This window comes from Fomitiporia mediterranea (genome assembly GCF_000271605.1).
Source record: "Fomitiporia mediterranea MF3/22 unplaced genomic scaffold FOMMEscaffold_11, whole genome shotgun sequence".
Lineage (NCBI taxonomy): Eukaryota > Fungi > Basidiomycota > Agaricomycetes > Hymenochaetales > Hymenochaetaceae > Fomitiporia > Fomitiporia mediterranea.
The window spans coordinates 112,048-136,542 of NW_006760396.1; the positions used below are offsets into that span (position 1 = coordinate 112,048).

General features: G+C 43.6%; 8 protein-coding genes across 8 annotated transcripts; 4 read left to right on the forward strand and 4 right to left on the reverse strand.

Annotated features, from left to right (window-relative positions):
- The first annotated feature begins 227 nt into the window (after positions 1–227).
- FOMMEDRAFT_112664 (O-methyltransferase) lies at positions 228–3,497 on the forward strand. Its single transcript, XM_007269912.1, has 12 exons — positions 228–1,088; positions 1,143–1,336; positions 1,409–1,704; positions 1,762–1,836; positions 1,894–1,948; positions 2,003–2,120; positions 2,174–2,227; positions 2,284–2,507; positions 2,566–2,711; positions 2,774–2,828; positions 2,883–3,169; positions 3,226–3,497. The coding sequence occupies exons 3-12, from the start codon at positions 1,453–1,455 to the stop codon at positions 3,391–3,393; spliced, it is 1,434 nt and encodes a 477-aa protein (XP_007269974.1). The 5' UTR covers positions 228–1,088; positions 1,143–1,336; positions 1,409–1,452; the 3' UTR covers positions 3,394–3,497.
- Positions 3,498–3,871: 374 nt separating this feature from the next.
- FOMMEDRAFT_148530 (uncharacterized protein) lies at positions 3,872–7,083 on the reverse strand (the record flags this gene model as incomplete). The annotated part of the gene is made up of 14 exons (XM_007269913.1): positions 3,872–4,117; positions 4,185–4,364; positions 4,417–4,573; positions 4,636–4,833; positions 4,893–5,375; positions 5,461–5,749; positions 5,810–5,878; positions 5,937–6,053; positions 6,113–6,321; positions 6,374–6,514; positions 6,586–6,620; positions 6,693–6,724; positions 6,799–6,854; positions 6,920–7,083. The coding sequence occupies 14 exons, from the start codon at positions 7,081–7,083 to the stop codon at positions 3,872–3,874; spliced, it is 2,376 nt and encodes a 791-aa protein (XP_007269975.1).
- A 1,830-nt stretch (positions 7,084–8,913) lies between these two features.
- On the reverse strand, positions 8,914–10,111 carry FOMMEDRAFT_160017 (uncharacterized protein; the record flags this gene model as incomplete). Its single annotated transcript, XM_007269914.1, has 4 exons — positions 8,914–8,973; positions 9,037–9,518; positions 9,571–9,939; positions 9,994–10,111. 4 exons carry the CDS (start codon positions 10,109–10,111, stop codon positions 8,914–8,916), a joined length of 1,029 nt encoding a protein of 342 aa, XP_007269976.1.
- A 2,611-nt stretch (positions 10,112–12,722) lies between these two features.
- On the forward strand, positions 12,723–13,577 carry FOMMEDRAFT_22740 (uncharacterized protein; the record flags this gene model as incomplete). The annotated part of the gene is made up of 6 exons (XM_007269747.1): positions 12,723–12,820; positions 12,890–12,906; positions 12,963–13,092; positions 13,147–13,277; positions 13,332–13,384; positions 13,443–13,577. Coding segments are annotated over exons 1-6 (445 nt in total), but the record flags the coding sequence as incomplete, so codon positions are not given.
- A 1,846-nt stretch (positions 13,578–15,423) lies between these two features.
- Positions 15,424–17,979, forward strand: FOMMEDRAFT_160019 (WD40 repeat-like protein; the record flags this gene model as incomplete). Its single annotated transcript, XM_007269915.1, has 3 exons — positions 15,424–15,816; positions 15,867–17,303; positions 17,704–17,979. The coding sequence occupies 3 exons, from the start codon at positions 15,424–15,426 to the stop codon at positions 17,977–17,979; spliced, it is 2,106 nt and encodes a 701-aa protein (XP_007269977.1).
- Positions 17,980–18,834: 855 nt separating this feature from the next.
- FOMMEDRAFT_112674 (uncharacterized protein) lies at positions 18,835–19,942 on the reverse strand (the record flags this gene model as incomplete). The annotated part of the gene is made up of 3 exons (XM_007269916.1): positions 19,819–19,942; positions 19,395–19,763; positions 18,835–19,343 (listed from the first exon to the last, which is right to left on the reverse strand). Exons 1-3 carry the CDS (start codon positions 19,934–19,936, stop codon positions 18,835–18,837), a joined length of 996 nt encoding a protein of 331 aa, XP_007269978.1. The 5' UTR covers positions 19,937–19,942.
- A 16-nt stretch (positions 19,943–19,958) lies between these two features.
- On the forward strand, positions 19,959–20,761 carry FOMMEDRAFT_22741 (uncharacterized protein). The gene is made up of 5 exons (XM_007269748.1): positions 19,959–20,122; positions 20,181–20,230; positions 20,287–20,317; positions 20,426–20,502; positions 20,570–20,761. Exons 1-5 carry the CDS (start codon positions 20,118–20,120, stop codon positions 20,575–20,577), a joined length of 171 nt encoding a protein of 56 aa, XP_007269810.1. The 5' UTR covers positions 19,959–20,117; the 3' UTR covers positions 20,578–20,761.
- A 913-nt stretch (positions 20,762–21,674) lies between these two features.
- On the reverse strand, positions 21,675–23,084 carry FOMMEDRAFT_22742 (uncharacterized protein). Its single transcript, XM_007269749.1, has 4 exons — positions 22,822–23,084; positions 22,400–22,768; positions 21,865–22,346; positions 21,675–21,806 (listed from the first exon to the last, which is right to left on the reverse strand). Exons 1-4 carry the CDS (start codon positions 22,937–22,939, stop codon positions 21,747–21,749), a joined length of 1,029 nt encoding a protein of 342 aa, XP_007269811.1. The 5' UTR covers positions 22,940–23,084; the 3' UTR covers positions 21,675–21,746.
- Positions 23,085–24,495: the final 1,411 nt, after the last annotated feature.

Here is a 24,495-nt window from a genome sequence, read left to right on the forward strand (position 1 = left end):
ATTTTTACTAGTCAAAAATGAGAAAATAAATTTCAAATAATGTTTATCATTATGTAAGTTATTTTTTAAGGTAAGGAATTGTGAAATGCCCCATGTGTGTTGTTCCAGTGTCTGTAATCACGTGACCACAGCTTGTCACACTCACGTGCACACTGTCTCACAGTGATGACCACGATTCAATCGTTCCTCTTCCTCATAGCAATATTCTCATTCAAGCTGGAGACCTGACTCAGTCTCGCAGCCTCGACGAACTGGAGGACGTGTTAACATTACTGAACGCCCAACCCCATGCGTACAGTTTTCATTGCTGACAATCACGACGCCTGCCTCGTCGACTCTGCTATCGTTGCGCACATACGGGAAGTATGTTCTGATCTAAATTATTAGGATAACGCCGAGATGATTATACTCGTTCGAGGCGGTACCTTGAACATCTACGGCAGTCGATACACTTCGAAACACGGGTCTTGGCCGTTCCATATTCACGTGTACAATCCGCCGCGAGACACGTATACAGTTGCCTTCAACCCCAGTACAAGCAGTTGTATTCATCACGCATACTCCACCCGCGTACCACCTTGATAATGACGGCTCAGGTCATGTTGCAATACTACGGTATGACCATGAATGCACGTCTTTGGACGGTTCATGATGCGTGGGAATGGAAATTGTGTCGTGGACTTCGGATAAGAGAGCTCACCAAAAAGACCTACGAGAATAAAGGAGCTGGTGGAATCCGCCTCTGATGCTCATTGGTACCCTGGAGACGAAAGTGAAGAGAAGCCAGACAACGCTCGTCAATGCCTCGGTCGTGGGCGGTTGTCGGGACGAACTTAGACGAAATGCAATTGTCGTGGACTTTTGAAGTGTTTCAAGAGAAGACAATTCCCGAACTCTACGCCCAAACCCTACATTTTTTGACACTACATTCTTTTTCTTTTGATGGTGACGCCTATAGCCACTGTTGTCCTGCCCAATCTTGCTTCCTTTTGATTGGAAGGTAATTGATAGATACATTCACTCGTAGGCCGACTTAACTGCACGCTTCCGGAACAACCGGACTAGAGTCAGTCGTAAGACTAACGGTGGTATGTTCGGTCAGATGCACAGTAAAACCTTCATCCTAATAATTAATTCTACAGTACCATTCGTTCCAAGGATTTGTCCGATTTTCTATTGCAAGGTAAACATGTGGTTAGCCGATGTACTTGAATAGTACATCCTTGCGGAGTCAATTGGAGAAGGTTTCCCTTTATCACTTAGCGAGCTTCGTTCATATGCAAAAGGCTGGCTTCCCGGCGCTGGAGGTTATCACGTCGAAGGTCGTACGAATGATGTAAGTGCAGAGTAGTTATCATGCCAATATGACAAGTGATGAGTATGTGCAATATATAAACGCGTACCTCAGTCAATTTTAATTGGAAGAACTACAAGACTCTACACATTCACAATATGACAACAGACCTCGAATCTCTCCGCGACATCATTGTGTCCTCCGTCGACCGTATTGTCGGAATATGCAAGGAGACAGGGAAAGAATTTCCGCCGCTTGACAAACCAGCTCATCCATCGGAGTTTTCCTCTGAGAGCATACGCAATAATCCAACGGTTGCAGATAGCATACATCTTGCAGTCGCGGCTGCATCTCAGCTCATCGCGACTCTGCGCCCGCCCTCTGTCCACTTATGGAACACCGCATTCAAGGTTTGTGATTTTAAACTAACCTCTTCCCTCCAAGAATGTATCACGACGTTGACAAAGTTTGTATTGCCTGCTTGTCTTGGTATCGCGGAGAATGCAAACGTTGCTGAGATCCTTCGGGATGCAGGTCCCGAGGTATGCGAATCTATAGCATAAGAGTAGGTTCTCTGGATGACGTATTTCAATCCGAAGGGCATGCACGTAGACGAGATAGCTAAGAGGAGTGGAACACACCCAAGGAAGCTGGGTAAGCGAAGACTTGGAGCAAAAAGGCTTGTTGTTTCTTACTTTGTTTTTTCAGATCGCGTTATGAGAGTGTTAGCGACGAACCATTATTTCCAGGAGGTTAAGGAGAAGACGTTTGCACACAACTTGTTGTCATCGTTGCTTGATACAGGGAAGCCTTTGACTGAGAACTTGTAGGTGATGGTGCACACTCTACATGCCTCACATCTGAATCGTGCCTCCGCAGCAATGAGACCAAGCATATCAATACACCAGGTTTCGCAGCCGTTGCAGGATACGGGTACGTATTGCGTTGAACTTCTGTGGCTTCGGATGATACATGATAAAACAAATTAGAGCGGATGAGATATTTCTGGCCGCGCATGGTTTCAGAGAAGCTATGCTCGACCCGATGACGGCACAATCGGAGGAGCTGGATGAGAGTGGCTTCCAAAGGGCTATGAAAGTTAAATTACCCATGTGGGACATATACGAGTTGCCTGAGCATCACTACCGTCGCGACAGGTTCAACATATTTATGTCTAATGGTACCAACATGCGTCCAGAGACGATCTTGTCTGGTAAGTCTGAACGAGAAAATATCACATTAGTATGAGACTTCTTAGATATAATCGTTAGCTTTTAATTGGGAGGAAGTACAGAACGGAGTCCTTGTCGACGTTGGAAGTGGCACCGGACACGTCAGTCTAGAAGTCGCCAAGAAATACCCGAATATAACCGTTGTCCTCGAGGATCGTAAATCTGTGATTGAGCAAGCAAAGAATGTAAGTAATTGTAACAAAAAGAATCAAAGAGTGATTAATAAGTGTTATATCTCTGTCATCAGTATTGGAAGGAGAATCTTCCATCTTATGTTTCAATGGGGAAGGTCCATTTTTTTGGTACAACTTCGTCGCCCATGCCTCTCGAATTCAGACTCAAATTCTCTACAACAGATGTGAATTTCCTTAAGCGACAACCAGCACTTCCCGCGCCGCCTAATGTACTTCTGCTGCGGTGGATTTTACACGACTGGCCTGACAGATATGCCATAAGTATTCTGAAGCACTTGCGCAGCGCTGCCATTCTTGATAAGACCAGACTCGTTGTCCTGGAGAGCATTCCGGAATATGCATGTCAGGCCAGTACTGGCCCTGGTGCCTATTTTTTGCAAAAACCCCCGGCTCCTTTACTCTCGAACTTGGGAGAAGCAAACGTGCTTTCGTACTCGATCGACTTTCTTGTAGGTGGCTCCTCGTCCCATGTTTTGCTTTGTTGTAGATTCACGATTTTTTGTAGGTAATGATTTGCCATAACGCTGGTGGCCGCACAGTTCAGGAATTCCTAGACATTTTCAGAGTTTCCGGATGGAAACTGTCCAACATTGAGAGATTATCGGGTGGCGCAACATACTGGTCCAGTATTGTTGCCGTGCCGGATCCCAGTTACAGTGATACGGGTGCTTGATAGCAGTCTCCGAATATCAAACTCCTTCATTTGATTATTTTATGCAATACTTTTGGGAAACAAAATGTTATGATTTGCCTGTTGTAGTCTACTGTCACAATGCCACTTATATTATGAAGATTGTATTGTACAACATTACTTCCAGGATGGATATTGGCATGCAATCTTTTTCTTCCTCAGCATCTGCCTTTAATATACTTCCGGAGTACTGACCTATACTGATTGCCTTTCTTCCACAATGTGCAACGCACAACATACGGCTCTAAATAAACAACTTGTAATCAGAACTTGACATTAATGCATATTCTCAATCCTCGATACGACACTTAAGTCTAACTGTATATCTTCAATAGTGTCCATCTATCTACTAGTTCATCACAGAAAATGTCTAGGTAGTCAGTTGCTATCTATGTGGCTTTGCTGAGGAATTCATAGGAATAAAAAACCCAATGCACAGAGATTAATTCCGGTCCTTGCACTAGTACTGCCCCAGCATTGCGAAATTGCTTAACTTTGTGCAAATTCCTTCAAGCCGCTCCTTGACCTGTTCGAGACCGGCGCGTCGCAATGTGATATTTGGGTCCTCACTGAGAAGACGACCCGCTGTCTCTTTGCTGTCTTCTTCGCTCATCCGCAATCCCCTAATCAAAGCTTCATGCATGCATTTCTGAAGGCCTTTCAAGAAGTCGACATCAATTACCCGTGGCAAGTTGTCTATTATACGCTGATTTGAGGTGTAAGTGAGATTCAGCAAACTAGTGTTTTGGCTGCTCCCAGTTGCGGTGGCGTACCTTATATGCAACACGAAAATATGCAGTGACTTCGGCCATCATCTCGAGCTCTTGCTCATACTCATCGGGTCCATTTAATCTTGCGAGATCTTCTGCACGACAATGCTTGCCAATTCTTGCAAGGCCTGCCAGAATGCTTTGTATCTGTTCGGAATCTGCGCTAGAATTCCCCTTTTCTGCCTGTCATCCAACGCTTCAGTATAGAATCAGTCAAGATATGCTCAACAAGTACCTGACGCTGCTCGTAGTACTGTTTGAGATACTTGTCCCGACAGCTAGATAGGTAATGCTCGTTTAGAGTGAATGGGTCTTCTTCCAGTTCAAGAAGCCAGTCAATTCGTGCAAGTGTAATTGCCTTTGTGCGCTCTAGTTCGTCCTCGACTATGCTCCTGGGTAGAAGATGGTCATGGATTAGTTTCACCCCGACCAACTGAATTTTGTATCACAACACCTAACACGTTCATGAAGTCCACCGCTTGAGTATCCTCCGAATTGCTTGGATACAAGGTGTTCCAAGTACTCTTGATATACATGAAAAACCTTCTCGAAACAAGTTCGCGCATGAAATTTCCAGTCAGTGACACATTCAGTGATATATCCCACTTTCACTTTGTAGGGCACGTTGAAGGGTAGTTCACGCGATTTAGAGCTTCGTTTTGTAAAGAGAGTGAGATCCAGTGTGATGAACATGCGAAACCGGGTACTCACTCATGAATACGGTTTCGTACATCATCGAGATATACGGCTTCTTGCACGGAATCAACGTCGAACTCACTGTCGTCTTGGGTGGTAGGTTCGGAGGGTAGGCCGGACTTGTACGTTGCAGATGTGCTTGCATTTTTGCTTGAATTCGATTTGGCGTTAGACGCTGCCTTCGACAGGACAGGGGACGTTGTTTTCGAAGGACTCAAACAGTCGAAGGTGTCCTTAGTTTGTTCTATCTCGAGGAATGGTACGAAGTTCGGTTTTGTAGAAAGTGTATCTTTCATAAATGACTCGTACGCCGGACGAATTCTCTGAATAATATCTCCAGAGAGACCTCGGACGTGACTGTGCAAATTTGAATTAAACTCCACAACCAACTTTAGGAGTTCTGACGTAGGGTCTGCAGACGGAGGCGGGGGAAGGTTGTTTAGTTCCTTCAATGTTAAGTTTAGCGATGAACGTGAATCTATCTTGAGTTTTGGAATTCTGAACCAAGAAAGAAAAGCGGAAGTATGCCGAACATTTAAGATTTAGTAGACCATGATTCACGATCTTTGGTCAAATGACATACGTTTTTTCGATCAGTTGGCTCAGGAGAGTGCTGAGCCGCATTGTTAGATTTGGGACTCCCAAGCGCTCACGCACCCTGGGAGCCTGGTCGCGCCACGGTGACTGTGTAGCAAAAAATGTCCTTTCGCGCTCCCTACCCTCTTCGTATGTCGGCCGCTCCTGCAATTCGAGAGGGCTTGCCTGCTTCGTCACATAGTACCCGTGAGTAAGTTGATGCTTTCTGCCTGTGAGAACATCAAGCCATTGATCATATTCTCCATTCTGTAGTGTATCGGGCTTTGTGAGCACACCTATAATTTTTATAACGTCAAAAGAGAAAAGGATTGAAAGAGGGATTTGAAGCAACTTACCAATCGTGCGCTCACCATTTGGGTCTGCTTCTTTAGCAAGAAGGGCAGCCTTTTGGTTCTGAATATCATCTGTACGTGTAGACAATGAATTAAAAAGATATGCAAGTATTACAAATTTTATAATTACCTCGCATTGTTATTGCAAGAAGAATAAGTGCATTTCCAGAGATGTTGTCTCTAACAAGGTTTTGAATTAGATCGATACTTCTAGGGTCTTCGCCGTCTGCAACGTTAGAGATAATTCCTAATTCGTAACGTTGTTAGTACTAGAAACGCGATGTTGAAAGACGGGAAAGCAGAAACCTGGAAGATCTATAAACGACAAGTTTGTGACATCCGGACTGGAGATGTCCAAGCATACAACATTCGCAGAGAACTGCAGCTGACGTGTAGAATCCAAAGGAGGTTCATCAGGATCCAGGGCTTCAATGTTGAGGTCGACGAATTTCTCTTTCGATACGCTGGGATTAAGAATTGCAAGTTGCGCTCTACGCAACATGACCTCCAGTTGACTAAATAGAACGGCTGTCAAGTTTGTTGCCTCCTAAGACAGATACGACACACCTTTTGTCATGCAGAACGGTACCAAATTTCGTTTCCTTAACTTTATCGACACGCATACCAAACTCATCCTCTTCAATGCGAAGAGATATTTGGCATTTAAAGGGCTCAGATGAGTTCGACAACCGACACTCCATGGGACATCTGTGGAAGGGTGGAGATCCCGAAGAAACGCTTTAATCCTACCATGCATAGTACAAACTAATAAGACTGACCTTGTGCAGGTTCCTTGAGAGCGAGGAACAGTTATCTATACAATCATTTAATTGAAAATAAGTTGCGCCACCTAATGAAATTAGGTTTCTCCGTTGCAGATGCACACCTTGGTCATTGCCTCAACAAGTGAACTCTTGCCTTTCGAATCAAAACAAATGCAGTGAGGGCCCAATTCATAATTCCGAATCAACCCCTGGAAGGTTTGTACGTACCAGCAGATTGATTCCCTATGACAGCAATACGTGGCAAATCGACATCCGCTTGAGCACTGTCATTAGAGTGGCATTGGCCATTAGTGAAGTGCTCAACTATTAGAAACATAAAACAGCTTACCCAAGAGCTCGGAGATCAGTTATAAGTTTTATGAGTGCTTGTACCCGCTTTGCGTACGGCTGCGAAGAGATGTCGACTGCAGGTCCAGCGGTATTGACGCCAGCACCGCCAGTAGCACCAGCTATCTGGTTCGGAATACCTGATGATGTGCTTGGTGCAACCATTTCGCTTAACTGTAGGACAGTTGATGTGTTCGACAAAGTGTGAAGGAGCAGGAGACATCCGTAAATGAAAGTATATACATGTATATATAGGGGCTCGAGGAAAGCGATGCTAGGAGGGATCTACTTTGAGAACGTAGGGTTACGGTGATACTATTACACTTTGAGAACGCCGCCCCTCGTTGTTTTCTAGATCCAGCAACCCTTTAACACACTTGATGATGGTTTTCCAATTAGAATGCCGAACACGATGGCTACCTTGTTTGCCAAACAAATGAAAGAACGAAGAGCGGTTGTGGCAGTGAGGATGTAAGTAAAGGCTGTCGTGACTCGTGTCGGAAGGGTTCTTTTGATTCCATATATATCAGGCTTAACTAATAATTGATAACCGAAAGGCGTGCTCTATCAATAAGTCAATTTGGTAACCAAGGCCCAAGGGAAACAGTGGTCTTTGTTTGAAATGGATACGTATAAAGCGCATGCATGACTTGGCGTCAAGACACTTTTCGGCTTTCTACTCTTTGATATTATGATAACGACTGCGCCGTACAACACGCATGACCCTGGAACTTAAGTAACGTGTAATCTTCTTTGTCTTCTTTGCCTTTTCGAGTTACCATTAATGTCAAAAAAACTAATTACAGCGGATGCAAGTCAGAAAAGAAACGCGATTGTCAAGAGAAAAAGTACGACTGCGTGAGTACTTCCATTGAGGTTAATTATAAAGTGCTTTAATATTGCTCAACCTCATTCCTGGTGGTCTGAAAACGCGCGTAGATACTACTAGATACGAAGAGTTTGTTTATGTGATCTTTGTGCCATTCGAAGAGGGTTCCTTGCTGCCCATGTTAATTTTGAGACTTAATTCATCACAAGATCCATCCGAAAGGCATGGTAGATCAAGCAACGTTGCAACTAACCAACTAGTAAATTTGTAATAGAAACCATGGCATCACCTACCTTGTTACACTGTGTACAATTAGCATGCCCTATCTTTTCTTTCCAAGTATGACATTCCTTTGGCCTTTTGCTACTTATCGCCTTTAAGGAGAAGCAAGCGCTAGAGTGAGCGTTCATGAGTGGGGCTTCTCTCCTCTTTTTTGTACAGATAAGACACTCTGCATTCCCTTTCTGCACCACAATGTGCAACACCTTTTCACCTTCTAACTTGCATGGTTTTCCCTTACGTGTGATTTTTTCCCACTGGGTTTTTCACACGAAGGTTTTCGTCCCAGCAACCCTTTTAGTAATTTCCTTGTTCTTTTCTTTCTAGTCTCCTCACTCTGTTCACGAGCATTCCTTTTTTATCACTGCGTCTCGCATACGCTGTAATTTTAGTTTTTAATAAATGGTAGCATGCGTATACACTCTTCCATCAATACACGTTCCGAGGGAGTAAACCAACGCACCACACGCGCTTGTTTTAGAGTTTTGGGAAGCCGTTTGCCCGCATTATGGCCCTCGAGAATGAACTTCGTAAAGCCGAGACAATAGTGTAACTTCGATCATGAACGAACGTTTGTAGACGGTGTAGATATTCTTGGAAGGGCGCCAATCTGGTCAAAGTGAGAACAACACTAGACCGATATACCCGATATTCCGAAATGCATTTCATCAAAGGCGGAATACAATAGAAACGTGCGCGCCTAAAGTTGTTCGGAGGCGGAGCCAACGGCGACGTCGGAAAGCTTGACAGGGCAGTTAATTGGTGAGAAAAGAAAATCGCGTCTACAAATTTAAATACATCACACTCGAACGGGAGGATCAACTCCTGTAGCGTTACCCGACCCTATTTATGTTAATGATCATTTTTAGATACTCAAATTCTACAATCTAGAGCAATGCCAATTTCATGAATATTCGGAACGTTTTCTCCGGTTCGTCCCATTGCATCTAGAAAACATAGGGAAGCCAAATGAAATAGCAGCAGTGAGAAATTATGCAAGATCCACTCACGAAGTGATTTAACCCAGGAACAGTTTCGAAGTGGAGCCCTCCTTGATTCACGTCATTATCATTTTGGAGAGACAAGAGCCCGTTCATGCAGAATGAGGATGTAGAACTACCGACCAAAACCGACGTGTTCATCATCGGTAATAGTTCTTGGATGGCGGGTTCATAGCATGCCTTGCGATAAACAACGTTATTCTGTGCGTAGGTCGCGATCATAGCGTTAGTCTCCGGCCCAACCACGTCTGCCACAAATAGTTCTTCCGTGTCCTCCGTCGACATGTTGTAAATTGAAGGTGCATGATGCATACTAGGAGCGGCATAGGAGATAGCGTCGATATCATGACTGGACAGATCGCCATGATCAAAGTAAGACGTGATCCAGCTCATATGGAACGGCGTTCGTTCGCTTTCAGGGATACTCGTGTCAATAAGTGGCGACCAAATTCGGGGTGGAATCGGTAGCCCAAGGCACACGGACGGAGGTTCTGATGATACATCTTTTAAACCCAAAATCAAGAAGAAATCTGAACGACTGACCTTCCATAATGTGAGCCCGGACATAAGCTGCAAACCGCGTCTTTGACGCAGGGGAAAGCTTGCCTAGATTGGCAATGGAAGCAAGAGTCACCATGGTACCAGCAGACCATCCGAGAAGAGCGACTCCTCCGCTCTTTCCATCCTCAGTTATCTGTAGAAGATCTAGTTGCTGAACGAGTTTATCGATAGAAATGGCGAACTCGATGCCCCGCGCATTAAGGAAATCCAGCTTTTCCTCGTCTGTTCCGGAGGTTGTGGCAGCGGTATCTGCCTCGGAGAATGGAGTAGAGCCCTCATATCCACGTCTTACGACCGCAATGAAGCGAAAGTTAGCTCTGGGTGCAATGGCCTGTACCTTTGTGAAAATAGCTGGACAACTTGACTATCAGCCGCCAAGAAGTGTGGCAATTCAAGCTAACGTACCATATGTGAATCCCATTCCATGCACTGCGACAACGGTGGTGTAGGGGCCTTGGGCAGGGGCGCCGCTATCAGAGTAAGACAATTCGATCCCTTTGTTGTTAAGTGTAATCGAGTTCATTGCGGGACGAAATGGAGGGTGTTGGGATGTTAGGAGTGTGATAATAGCTCATATAACGGATACTTGGGGTATCAGGTGAAAGAAGCGAATATACATCGACGGGGTTGCACGGCAAATAAACAATTCATAATTTGGATTTCCAACCGTTATAGCCTTGTCATAATAGGCATGTTTCCGGAAGAGAGAACCGAAACGTACCTTTTCGGTCTGAAAACGGCCGTACGCTCGTGCCTATCAGACAACGACATGTTCTGCAAGAATGCGAATGGATACTGCCGGCTTTACTTTGGCTCCCTTCCTGCCCACTGGATTTAACGAAACGCGTGCAGACCAGATGGAGGTCCAGTGCATTACCGCAAGAATGTTGATCATTTCGATTGTTCCTGAGCTCTGTATCGCGAAGTTGCCCTGCACTGAAGAGGGTCTTTGGCGGATGCCGGGGCAGTATGCATGAGACCTTATTGAGCACATAGATTAGAACTCGTCTAGGTACTTTGTTTACACCATGCAAAGCTGTCCGTATCAGCGTTGAGGTTGTTCTGCAATGTTGCGCCTCGATTACACCAATCGTTCAGTCTCACTATTGTTGCCATTCCACAAGGTTTCAGTCCTGTGACACCAAAGGCAAGAAAGAAAATTACTCACTATAACGGTGTGCACCCTTTTTACAACGTCCACAGTGTTGTGCAGTCTTCGCATGCACACCATACGCCTTTTCTCAGGTCATCTTTCATATAAAGGACGAGACCCATCTGTATCAATATCGATGTTGCGTCGGGATGCGCAACGTTGAAATTTCTCTTGACTGTGTAACTGGTTGATGCACGTCATTTTGCCATGGACAGCCTTATAAGAAAAAACGGAACCGAGACAGCCAGGCTGGTGGGTTCGTGGCATAACGTTCAGCATGGGCGACTATATCAATAGAAGCATTAAGATCTGACAGTAAAGAGTAATGAACATTAATCGCGGAGCAAGTGGTGGATTAATCTTAAAAAATAACTTACATAATGTTAAACATTATTTGTAATTTAATTTACCATTTCAGTTTAGTAGAAATTCAAAATAATATTTTAAGTTTTTTCTGTATTTGTATTGATTATGGAAGAAACTTGAAATTTTGTTCATGATTTCTATCAATCAAAAATGGTAAATTTAATTACAAATAATGTTTAACATTATGTAAGTTATTTTTCACAGTAAGTAATTGTGAAATGCCCAATGTGGGTACACATGGGGCATTTCACAATTTCTTACCTTAAGAAATAACTTACATAATAATAAACATTATTTGTAATTTAGTTTACCATTTTTGGTTGGCAGAAACTCTGAACAGAATTTAAAATTTTCATTATACAAAAACTAGAAATTAATTTTAACATTTCCCTATTTGTAAAATCTTTAAATAAATAGAGATAATAATTTAAAACATAATTTAAAGTTTTTCCTATAGCAAAATTATAAATTTTCTTTCAGGTTTAGTAACAAGAAAAATTTGAAATTTCTTTTATAATATTAAATTGAATGAAATATTAAAATAAATTTAAAATTTTACTTGAGAGAGAAATGCTATAAAGAATTTAAAATTATTTTAGAGTGGGCAATCAGTGGGCAAGCAATAGGCAAGCAATAGGCAAGTAATGGGCAAGTAATGGGCAAGTAATGGGCAAGCAATGGGCAAGCAATAGGCAAGCAATGGGCAAGCAATGGGCAAGCAATGGGTAAGTAATGGGTAATCAGTAGACAATCAACAGGCAATCAACAGGCAACTACCAAATGAAGCAAAAATGTCTTCATTTGGTAGTTGCCTGTTGATTGCCTGTTGATTGCCTACTAATTGTCTATTACTTGCCTATTACTTACTTATTACTTACTCATTACTTGCCTATTACTTGCCTACTAATTGTCTACTCTAAAATAATTTTAAATTCTTTATAGTATTTCTTCTCTAGGTAAAATTTTAAATTTCTTTTAATATTTTATAAGATTTAATATTATAAATGAAATTCTAAATGTTTTTTGTCTTAAAATTTGAAAGAAAATTTATAATTTTGTTTTAAAAGAAACTTCAAATTATGTTTTAAATAATTATTCTCATTTATTTCAAGATTTCACAAATAAAGATATGCCAAAATTAATTTATAGTTTTTGTCTAAAGAAATTTTTAAATGTTGTTTACAATTTCTATCAACCAAAAATGGTAAATTAAATTATGAATTATATTTAACATTATGTAAGTTATTTTTTAAGGCAAGAAATTGTGAAATGCCTGATGTGGTAGTTAGAAAAAAAGCGATCGCGTGACCGCGGCCACGACAGATCAGAGGCAGAGGAGGACTGGTGCTGAGTTCTGCATTTGGTTGTGTCGATCACCAAATCTTTTTACCATACCTGGTATCATACCGTACATTACCATACCAAAACGGAAAGTTGAAAATTTGGTAACCCCTAGTGTTCGGTCTCTCCTGTTCACTATACCAGAAATTGAGGAATGCCCTCCTTATATTCTATCTTTGTGACTGTCTTCGTTTCTAAAAATGCTCTATTATTCATCAATCGAAGTCCTTCAGCCGCAATGCCTCCTCAAGTCACCGTTGCCTTACTTCCACCCGTCATCGTCTCAGACCGAGGCCTTGGAGCGTAGCTGTCTGCCATGTCGCTCGTTCAAAAAAGGTCCTCGAAGGAACTTGTAAACAGTGCTTGCGCTCAGTAAGCACTACAATCATTGTGTGCACTGTGGACGCTCATTCCTTTTATTTACTCCTATTGATCGTGCAGGGCGGTCCACGTTCGAAGTAATGCTCCCACGCCTCTTGATCTCTGCACTGTGCTGAATTCTGTCTATCTGCAGGCATCCAAATCGACTACAAGGATGTCCAGAGGAAACATCCCGTCACAGTCGAAATCAAGACCGACAACGAAAGGGCACGTCGATCGCGCCAATATAAGCGGAACGAACCCATCGATTGGAACGTAGACTTGTCTGTCCTGATTTCTTATGCGTCAATGGAAGAGACAATTGATGGTTACTCTAGATGCTCTATGCTTGCATCCCAGCTTGCTATCGTTATCCGCGAACATCGTCACCTTCATTCAGACAAAGAATGCATAGTCCCACTCACAATTACTTATGATCTATTCGTAAAAGCGATGCTCGTCATCGATGGTAAGAAAGCTTCCAGTTTACCTACCCTGTGCAATCTGATCCCGTGCCCAACAGAGCCGATTGGCAAGAATACGTCTTTGAGAATTCATTTTGGGACAGCTGGACCAGTATGGAATTATCGATAAATGAACCTCTCTCCATGACTAACTGGTTATTTCTTTATAGTTTATTGCTGTGATACGTCAACTTGTTGAGGAATCTCAGGAGCGCATGAAAAACATGAAAATTTTTATGGGACATCTTGGAAAGGCATGTGAGGTCATGAACTACATTGTAAACGCTTCAGAATTTGTATCTGACGTGAGGGTTTGATTTCTTCCATTTTGATTGACTAATCCCGACCATAGTTTTATCAGATACATCCTGCCGTTGGCATAGTAGTCTCGGTAGTAACAGTGCTTTTTGAGGTGACAAGAAATTTATTGTCGGAAATCGTGTATTGACCTACTAATTTCAGAAATGCAAGGAAGTAAAGGAGTGCCATGAAGCAGCATCATACTTGATGGCTGATGTTGCATCCTTCCTCCCTTTCGTCAATGTTCCAAACCATCGTTCAAAGTCTAATCACTCCGATGACACCACTTATAAAATCCTTAAACTATTCGAGAAAATCTCAAGAATGATAATTGAGTATTCAGATAATACAACAATAGGTAATTTCACCAAGTATATTAACTTTTCCTTATACTGATACAATTATTCAACAAGGGATCTTCCTGAAGAACCGGATCGACGACGTTGAAAATTACAAAGAGGAATTCAGACGGTTGAAGGAGACATTCGACTGGTGCATCAAGACCGAAGTGTGGGAAGCAGTTTTACAAATAGGTAAGATTTTTACATTATGTTCGAAATTATATACTACTACGATTTTAGACAAGCGTGTTGAGTCACTCGTTCTCGAAAAGTTACAGCCATGCATGGAGGCCTTCTGCAAGCAAGAGAAAGGCTGCTTTGAAGGAACGAGGGAAAACACACTGCAGGCGATAGAAGGTTGGTCGACGTCCAGCTCAAAACTTTTTTGGCTCTGTGGGTCTGCTTGTTCTGGAAAATCAACCATCGCACATACAGTTGCGCAACGTTTACGTGAACAGAACCGACTTGCAGGTTGCTTTTTCTGCGACAAAAACGATCCGGATCATGCCTACCATTGTAGGCCAATTTGCTGTGTGGAATGTTGACTATGGGTCCATTATTGCAGATATTCTTGATGGCCGAGGTACTTTCTACCTTCACGGAGGGCTGCAAGACCAATTCGATCTTCTCGTGAAACAACCCATTGCTAAAGCGACCATTCATCCTCCGGGACACATGCCATTAATCATAATCTTGGATGCACTCGACGAATGCTGCACGAGTGAAGACTCGAGAAGATATCTGGCGAAGATTGTCAGGAGAATTTCTGTAGAGGCGCCTTGGCTTAAAGTATTTGTCAGTAGTGGAAAACTGCCAGAGCTCGAAGACTGTTTCAGAGACAGCGAATTTCAATACATCGACGTCAGCAATCCCCTAGTCGACTTGGAGTACGATGTAGCAGCGTATGTGAATTTTTGTTTGGGCAATAAGAGTTGCCCAAATGACAGAGTCGACCTGTATGAGTTCAAAGCACATCAGCTCCTTTCTAGGTTTAGAACAGCATTTCTGACCTTGGATTCGGGTGCGGACGTTGATTTTCTTGACTCAATGTCTGGGAAAGCTGCTGCTGACAATCTTTTTCGCATTACTATGGAAATTATTGTGGTGAAACAAGAGAGTCTGGTTAGTGATGAGAAGACAATGCTTGCAACTCGAGCTGTACTTTCACTTATAATCCACACAGATCCAGAATGACCGTTAACAGGAGACATGATTCTATTTTGCCTGCAAGACAATCAACCCGAATTCACAGTCCAGGTGTAAAGGCTGGAGCCTCACTAAAGAACACGGAACAGGCAAAGACCTGGGATTAATGAGAGGTCGACCTAAGTATAGGAGCAAGTACAAAGATAAGATCTAATTAATCTACAAATAGCCCTTTTATATTTATCTAAAGTCACGTGTGTAACCTTGGAGGTTACACCAGGCTCTCAATACTGTCTTAGCTGCAATTCGACCGTTACTGTACACAGGTGACAATGGCACAATTCAGACTTCCTTTCCAACACACATGGCCCAGGATTATGTGGATAATCAAGGCTCTTCCGGTTGCTTCTGGGTTGACCCAAGCGTAGCCCACACGAACTTGGCTCGTGGATGTTTTCATGTCTTACGTATGCAGCTCAAGTTCAATATATGCAGCCTGGAGTCGTTGTATCTAAAAAATGAAGACGTCCCGTATTTGAGCTCTGTAGTCGAGGCGAAGATTCCAGAGAGTCTCCGGCGTAGTAGTTTATATTGGATGTACCATATTTCACAAGCGGAAAACGACCGAGAATTGCAAGACTATGCAGTAGAGCTACTTTGCTCTCCTAGGGCATTCTTTTGGATTGAAGTCCTAGTCTTATTGGGCGCTCTCGAAAAGGCGAAGGAGATTCTATTACAGTGTATTGATCATTTTAAAGTAAGATATCCTTGGTGTGCTGTTTCAATTTCTCATCTTTAGACTGTCAGGGAATAGACGAGATCGCTCATGCTGCAACCGAACTGCATAGCTTCATCTCTGCCCGTCACAACGTAACTGCTGTCAGCGTGTCTCACTTGTACGTCTCTGCATTGGCATGGGTACTGCCAGACTGCTCCATAGTGCAACATGAGACCACCGCTTTCTATGAATGGAAGTCACCCTTGTCGGACGACAAACCTCCCAAGCACATGTCCCCCTCACATAACCCCAACCACACTTTGCTGCGTGACGCCGACATTTCACTTCTCAAAGGAGATACAAGACATATACGGGAAGCCAGATACACACCAGATGGAGGTGCAGTCATCTCCTCGACATATGATGGCATGTTGCGGATATGGGATGCTAAAAGCGGACAGAGCCGTTCGCATGTCACGTGCCTGGAATTTGGGCTAGCCTATTCACCCGATGGGAGCAGGATAGCTTCTGGCTCAGACGATGGAAAATTGCGCACATGGGATGCTCTCACTGGTGCATTTCTTTTTGAATCTTGTGACGGTCAAAAAAGCTGGATCAGTACCCTTGCATATTCACCCGATGGGACCAGAATCGTGTCTGGTTCTTATAACGAGACACTGCAAATTTGGGACGCGCAGAGCGGCACACAAGTCGGTGAGCCTCTCGGGGGACACAAGGGTGGGATTTGGGCCGTTGCATACGCTCCAGACGGGAGCAGGATTGTGTCGGGCTCTGTCGATAGCACTCTACTGATCTGGGATGCACAAAGCGGCGAACCCATCGGTGCACCACTCGAGGGTCACAATAGCTCGGTCAGCAGCGTTGCTTATTCTCCCGACGGGACGAGGATCGTGTCGTGCTCTGAGGACAGGACACTAAGGATCTGGGACACACGAAGAGGCAGACCTATTGGTAAATCTCTCGAGGGTCATGGCAGTGAGATTTATGTTGCATATTCTCCGGACGGGAGCAGACTCGTCTATGGGTCTTGTGACACGACGCTGCGAATCTTGGACGCTTACACTGGAGAATCGATCGGTGAGCCTCTCAGCGGTCACGAGAGCCGGGTCGTATCCGTCACATACTCTCCAGACGGAAATAGAATAGCTTCTGGATCCTGGGACGGGACGATACGTATTTGGGATGCACACAATGGCACATATATCAAGACAATGTTCCTCGGTGAAAGTCGATGGGATCCTGAAGCACAATGTTTCTTAACGGTTGCCAGAAACTGTTATAGGCTTTTCATTGTACTTACTGCCAATCCTTCAACTATCCTGGATGATGGCTGGCTTCAGACACTGGACGGTAGCCCGTTTCTGTGGGTCCCCCCAAAACATCGACGCAGTGTATGCCATATAGGCCAAATCCACATTCCGAACAACAAGGATAGAAGGGTCATGTACATTGACTGGACGAAGGTTCCTCATGGGAAGGACTGGACGAAGATTATGCGTGACGGAGTATGTATGCACTTGTAGTATATGTCAGAGACAATAGGTAGTGCTATAACTGTATACGTTTCATGTTTTAAGTATTTGTACTTCCTCTCCATCATCATCTAACATCTTTCCCATCTGCAGCAACTGCTACGGGAATGATTCCTCCCAGAAGATTTATAAATTCGAAGCAATTGTTATATACGTATTTACTGTGTGTATCGCCCGCATAATGATTTCAGTGCGGCATTTGAAAATAAATCATAGTAGTTGGAACATATGGGAAAGATACTGTGTTGCACTGTAGATGTCCATCATAACAATTAACAACAAAAGACCCGGTATTCAATTTAAAAATTAAAACTGTACGCTCGACGGCGGCCATCCCCAAATATGCGTCTTAAACACGTAATCATATCCACAGTCCGCATCAACCGAAACGACTCATCTGACATCCACCACTCCTTTATCCAAAAGTCCCAATACCACGTCCCGTCATACTTCTCGCTTTTTATCCGTTTCTTCTGTATTGCGAGGAGGAATTGGTAGTAATACCATTGGCCACCGCAGTCTCCTTAGTCCTAGAACGAACTTAGTGTCGAGTGAAGAGAATGTAGCGAGTCTGAAGAGGGCGGCGGGAGCGTCAGGATCGCCGTGCAATATGGAGTTGAAGAGTTTAGGTCGGAGGACGATTCGCTGATGAGCGTTTGATCTTTTCCGAAGATATGTCGTGCGACATAGTGGTCATGGCAGGCGTTACAATATTTCTTCCCACAATGCACGACTTCGGGATGAAAAACCAAAGAATCAGCTTGCGAGTCTTCTGTTATGCAACGAATTTTTATTTTGTAACACCATGATACAAGTACAACTAGTCTTCGTTACACATTACTTGTAGAAACCCAACCGAGCCTGTGTTACTGTTACAGTTGCAGTCGTACAGCTGGGTATAGTATGTAGCGATCCTCAGTAAGTATTTATAACCTCTTCTAGGTCTAGGAAGATACCTGACTATACCGTGGTATACTGCAGAAAAATAATATAATTTGCCTATTTTAAGTATTCTGAGTCCTAGCTTCTGCTCCAAAAGCAGAAAAATGTGTTAATTACTCGTAGAACCCTTTGATAGGCAACATCAGTTGGCGTCAGGTTTCACGAATGTAAATATAATAGCTATTTCAAAGCAGATAATGTTGAAATGTCAGCAGGAAAATGACACAAGCTCTGCAACCGTATAGGACGTGAATCACTTGTGCAACATTCTGAATACAAAAGACGATCACATGAGTTTTACAAATGGAATGATGGCGTGCTATTGGGGTCATTTCGGGCATGTATAAGACAGTCGGATGACAATGGATTGATGCGCTGGAAATCACGAGCGTTCGTCGCCAGCTTTTGCTTTGCCGCCACCAATCTAACCCAGGAAACGAAGGAAGGAGGTCTTGTGGCATGGGCATATCCAAACAACTAAAGCAAGGCCAATTTCATGTACAATTCGAATGTCTTCACTGGTTCATCCCATTGCATCTACGAGTGTAGCAGAAAGTGAATATCAGAGTGTGAAGACAAGTCTCCAACTTACAAAGTGATTTAGGCCAGGAGCGACTTCAAAATGCATACCCCCTTGGGTTTTGTCGTTTTCATCTTGCAGTGCTAACAGACCACTCGTGCCGAATGATACGGTCAAGTCCCCGCACAAGACCGACGTTTTCATCCTCGGCAACAGAGACTTGATAGAGGCATCGTGGCACGCTTTACAATAAATCACGTTATTCTGAAGAAAGGTAGCAAATATACTGTTGATCTCTGGTACAACCACATCCGTAACAATGAGTGCTTTCGCTTCTGCTGACATATTGTAAATTGAAGGAGGCCGGCGTGGGCTAGGGGCAGCATAAAGGATAGCGTTGATATCGCGACTCGATAGATCACCATTATCGAAATAAGACGTGACCCAGCTCATATAGAATGACGTTCGCTCAGGTTCAGGGATTAATGTGTTAAAGAGTGGAGACCAGGTTTGGGGTGGGATTGGCAGACCGAGGCACATGGGCGGAGGCTCTGACCGTACTGTCTTGAACACAATATCAACAAGAAACACGGACTGCTTACCTTCCATAATATGGGCTCGGACATAAGCTGCAAGTCGGGCCGTCACTTCAGAAGAGAGTTTGTCTAGATTGGCGATGGAAGCAAGGGTCAACATGTTGCCTGCAGACCATCCGAGAAGAGCAAGTCCTCCGCTCTTTCCATCCTCGGTTATTGGTGGAAGACCTAGTTGCTGGATGAGCTTGTTGATAAAAATTGCGAGCTCGATGCCTCGTGCATTAAGGAAGTCCAATTTTTCATCGTCCGTCCCGGTCATTGTAGCAGCGGTCTCAGCTTCAGAAAGCGGGGTAGAACCTTCATATCCACGTCGCACGATCGCAATAAATCGAACGTTAGATTTCGATGCGATAGCTTGTACTTTCTTGAAAACAGCTAGCCGGATCTCTATCAGCTTGGGAGAGAAATCCGGCAACCCAGGCTGACACACCATTCGTGAATCCCAGTCCATGTACTGCAACAAAGGTAATATAAGGGAGTTGGGCTGGGGCACCGCTATCAGAATAAGACAATTCGACCCCATTGTGGTCGACTGTAATCGCGCTCATTGTGGGATAGAAGGGTAAATGTCTAGATTATGCTCGTGATATACAGGCGCGGATGCTAACGTAATATCGGCGATCACGCCACCGCTCGTGTCCATCCATCCAACAACGGTTGAACAACCTGCCCATCGATTCGATCGACAACGAATCTTTGACTCGATTAGGCAAGACAAATGTCTCCAACATGTACTGCTTGAGTTTTAGACATTATGTTTGAGCATTGAGCAACATTAGCGCTCTTACTCACCTTGGTACAACACCCGTACAACAGACTTAGTGAAACACTCGTGTTGGGACCTAGAAATTTTATTACAGCCGGCTGCGAACACCGAATGCTGCGGAATGCAGCTCACCAATTAAACGGATGAACCGTTTGGCTACTGCCTAAGATATGACCAATGAAAGTATGCATGAAACGGTCGGTAAAGACACAGGCCATCAGAAAGGAAACCATTAGTAGCCATGAAAAGCCCCTTCGCAGGTGAGACGTACATTACAAACGGCGATTGGATCTATCCGATGTTTCGCGTCCATATTTTTCGATGTGTTCAGTTTCACTAGCACCATGCCTTTAAGGGCCGTATGGATTATTAACGGAGTACTATATATATATTTGGATACAGGAAGAGCGCTCACCGAAATAACTCCCAGTTGCCCAGAGCAATGGACAACGCTGTATGCATACTCTATGGCACTAGAAAGAATCCCTTGATCCGGGGACAGTGTCCTTTCAGACTTAATGTTGTCGGTTTTTACCTTCGTCTTTCGAAAGCCGGTTGGCGGACAGCACTCAGGACATTGGAATGAGCTATTTCAGGCGATATCTGTGGGAGAACGGGAAAACTCATACGGAACGAGCCCACGTTTCTCCATTAAACTACGCAGTCCGTAGGCAGAAATGCATCAAAGCTTTTAACGCAGTGTGGAAACTGAAGCGGATGGAAGGCAGTGTAGTAACACGTGGCAAGTAAACGAAATTTTGCTACTTCTTAATAAGGATATTCCGATCACTAGTACTGACCGCAAAAATTTGAATTTTGATAAGCAAATTATGGTGGAACTGGATAGTATTGAATTCTATGGCGGGCCATCCCGAAGGGAGAATTGGTCTCCGTATGGGTTAGTTTGCTCGTTACGAGAGTAGCACGACGAGCTTTGCAGTGGCAACCCTCCACAGATCCATACGCTCGCATTTGGAGTCAAAGTATTCTGATTTCTTCCCGGTCCCGGATTTGAAGGCGACTCACGACATATACACAATATCAGAAGAATACACGGGTGAATGGGTAAGAAATAAGAGGAGAGAACTAATATGTTATTGTACACCATCATGGAATCTAATCCTGGCCTGGCAAAAGGACTATGCGGCTACTAATTCTGTAGCAAACTAATCCTAATGAAACTTACTGGTTCGGAATTGGGTTGGTAGTAATGGTTTGACCATAAAATAGAAAATCATACCATAACGTAGCTACTTAGTAAAGGCTTTTGATAGACAATATCAGCTACCATTAAGAATGCTAAATAGCCGATTTCAGCAAACAAACAACTACAAACTTTAACGTCGAATGCAATTAACAGTTAGAAAGTAAGGAAGATATTTTGCAGAGTTGAAAATTCATGAAAATATATAATTCGAGTACTTGACATACACTTACATGGCAATAGCCTTCTGCGATGTGGTAGTCTTCCAGGCCAGTGGCGACAGAGAAAATGCTTACGATGAGATCATCTGGTGTCCCGATTGTCTTATTAGGCCAGTCTGTGTCGATCCCGGAAATGAAAATTTAGTGACATGTGATTGTCCAACACACTAGAGCAAAGCCAATTTCATGTACAATTGGAATGTCTTCTCCGGTTCATCCCATTGCATCTAGGAAGTGTAGAGGATGAGCATCAGAATCTAGAGGCAGTGTTACGTCCAAACTCACAAAATGATTTAAACCGGGAGCGACTTCAAAATGAATATCCCCCTTTCTTTCATTGTTTTCATCTTGCAGGGACAACAAGCCATTCATGCTGAACGCCACGGTAGAGTCACCAGCCAAGACCGAGGTTTTCATCCTTGGCAACAACTCTCCGACAGTAGGATCATAACATGCTTTGCGATAAATCACAATATTCTGAGTGAAGGTTGCACCAATACTGCCAAACTCGTGCAATATCACCTCTGGGACAAGTATTTTTTTGACGTCTTCCTCCGACATGTTATAAATTGAGGGAGCGCGGCGTAAACTAGGTGCAGCATAACTGACAGCGTTCATATCGTGACTGGTCAGGTCACCGTGATCGAAGTAAGACGTGACCCAGCTGGTGTAAAATGGGGTTCGCTCGTTTTCAGGGATACTCGGATCGACGAGCGAGAACCATATTTGGGGCGGGATCGGCAGCCCAAGGCATGCAGACGGAGGTTCTGACCGGGATCATTAACTCGATACCCCAAAACAAGTACTACAAGCGACTGACCTTCCATGATGTGGGCACGGATATAGGCAGCAAAACGGGTCTTTAACTCAGGAGAGAGCTTGTCCAGGTTGGCGATGGAAGCAAGGGTCAACATGGTGCCAGCAGACCATCCGAGAAGGGCAACTCCTCCGCTCTTTCCATCTCCAGTTATCGGAGGAACATCCAATTGCCGGATGAGTTTGTCGACAAATATGGCGAGCTCGATGCCCCGCGCATTAAGGAAGTCCAGTTTCTCCTCGTCCGTCCCACCGGTTTGGGCAGCAATTTCTGCACCGGAAAATGGACTAGATCCTTTGTATCCACGTCTCACAACCGCAACGAATCGAACGTTCGCCTTGGATGCGATGGCTTGTACTTTCTTAAAAATTGCTGTGCCAGATCACCATCAGCCCGAAGAAGTGCAGTAACACAGGCTGACACACCATGCGTGAATCCCATGCCATGCACGGCGACAATGGTGATGTAAGGGATTTGGGCCGGGGCACCACTATCAGAATAAGACAATTCTACCCCGTTGTGGTCAAGTGGTATGGCGTTCATCGTGGAATGAAACGGGGGCGTTTGCGGCATGAGTCCAGTAGATGCCAGTGATATACCCGCGACGAGAACAGACGTTAACGCGAATCGGCAATCACATCACCCCGGATTGTTCGTGCTTGACGAATCAAGCGATCCATCACCGAACGAGCCAACAACATGTATATACACAAATTCTCGGTAGGCTGGGCCTCCATCCTGATGCTTTATCTTTCCTGATTAAGTCAACACTACGTGTGTGTGCTGTGCTCGGCTGACTGTGCTCTTCTTCTTCCTTTTATGGTGACTAAGAGCTGAGCGCTCCGACTTGCCTCGACTCGATGCTCACGCAACACTTTTGGAGGAGCATTTGAGACAGAACAATTTCACTTGAATCGTAGCCTTGAATGCAAACACCGAATGGAGCTTCGTCAATCTTAAACGGTCAGGTTGTTTGGTTAGTGTCTTCGGCGTGCCTGATCAAAATCCTGTTGAAACAGTTGGTGCAGATTCGGGCCATTGTGGGTGGACATGGAGTCCACATAAAATTGAACAGTAGTTGGAGGTCCTCTAGTACGTTTCCTGAACAAAGTAAGATCAAGAGGGATTTACACTAAACACAGCGATTAGATGATCTATCTGATATTCCATGTCCGTATCTTTCGAGTTGTCCAGCCCCGCTACCATCATGCGTTTGGAGGCCATATGGAGGTAATGTCAGAGGTATGTACACTGGAAGACCGCTCACTGAAATTCACGTATCAGCCACCCCATATGCATACTCTATAGCACTTGAAAATATTCCTCCGTCTGGAGATACCAACGGGTTGTCTTCATCATATTTCATAATCGGTTTCTTGATGGACAACGCCAGAGAAAAGGCTGTGAGAGAACGCGCTAAACGACTGGCACTGTTCAACCAGGTGGTTGACAAGCAGCGCTTAGTTTGAAACAGATTATGAAGCGAAAAAGTAAGTTGGCGGAGAACCGGTAATGTACATGGAAGAAGCTCATTTACTGCTAACGTGAGGCAACAAGGACAACAAGGACAGGAACCGTCAGCAACGTGAGTCAGCCATCAGGAAAAAGTCAGATTTCTTGTAATTTCTTATAGACTTTATAAAGTAACATATGTATTGTATATACATTATAAAGTAATTATAAGGCTTGTAATTGAATTGCAATGTTTAAATAAGACATATTAATGTATATAAAGACTACATAAGTACTAGGGATGAATAAAAATCTATTACATGTATTATACTAACTTTATATAACAACCTAAAGTGTTATGCTTGTATTATATTTAAATTATAATCTTAAAGAAAGAGTTATACTTATAATATAATAATGTAATAATTACTATTGTTGCCTTATAATTTATACAAAAGGTATATTAATGTATATCATACTTAGATTATTTATACAAGCAGTTTACAATTATTGTAAAAGGCATTTCATCTACTTGTAATAATTACATTAGTATGTTTAGAAAGCTATATACATGTCATATTTCTTTTTACTGTATTACAAAGTAGATCAATAATTTTATTTTATACCTAAATACAATAATTGAAATG

What these genes read in the sequence shown, in the direction of transcription:
- FOMMEDRAFT_112664 (XM_007269912.1), top strand. Translation starts at nt 1,453, where the DNA reads ATGACAACAGACCTCGAATCTCTCCGCGACATCATTGTGTCCTCCGTC. An exon ending in TTCGGGATGCAGGTCCCGAG is followed by an intron (nt 1,837 to 1,893) that starts GTATGCGAATCT and finishes TTCAATCCGAAG; the next exon opens with GGCATGCACGTAGACGAGAT. An exon ending in TCCAGAGACGATCTTGTCTG is followed by an intron (nt 2,508 to 2,565) that starts GTAAGTCTGAAC and finishes TATAATCGTTAG; the next exon opens with CTTTTAATTGGGAGGAAGTA.
- FOMMEDRAFT_22741 (XM_007269748.1), top strand. An exon ending in TGAAACACTCGTGTTGGGAC is followed by an intron (nt 20,231 to 20,286) that starts CTAGAAATTTTA and finishes AATGCAGCTCAC; the next exon opens with CAATTAAACGGATGAACCGT. An exon ending in ATGAACCGTTTGGCTACTGC is followed by an intron (nt 20,318 to 20,425) that starts CTAAGATATGAC and finishes GGTGAGACGTAC; the next exon opens with ATTACAAACGGCGATTGGAT.
- FOMMEDRAFT_22742 (XM_007269749.1), bottom strand. Translation starts at nt 22,939, where the DNA reads ATGAACGCCATACCACTTGACCACAACGGGGTAGAATTGTCTTATTCT. An exon ending in CCGTGCCCACATCATGGAAG is followed by an intron (nt 22,347 to 22,399) that starts GTCAGTCGCTTG and finishes GATCCCGGTCAG; the next exon opens with AACCTCCGTCTGCATGCCTT. An exon ending in CTCCCGGTTTAAATCATTTT is followed by an intron (nt 21,807 to 21,864) that starts GTGAGTTTGGAC and finishes TACACTTCCTAG; the next exon opens with ATGCAATGGGATGAACCGGA.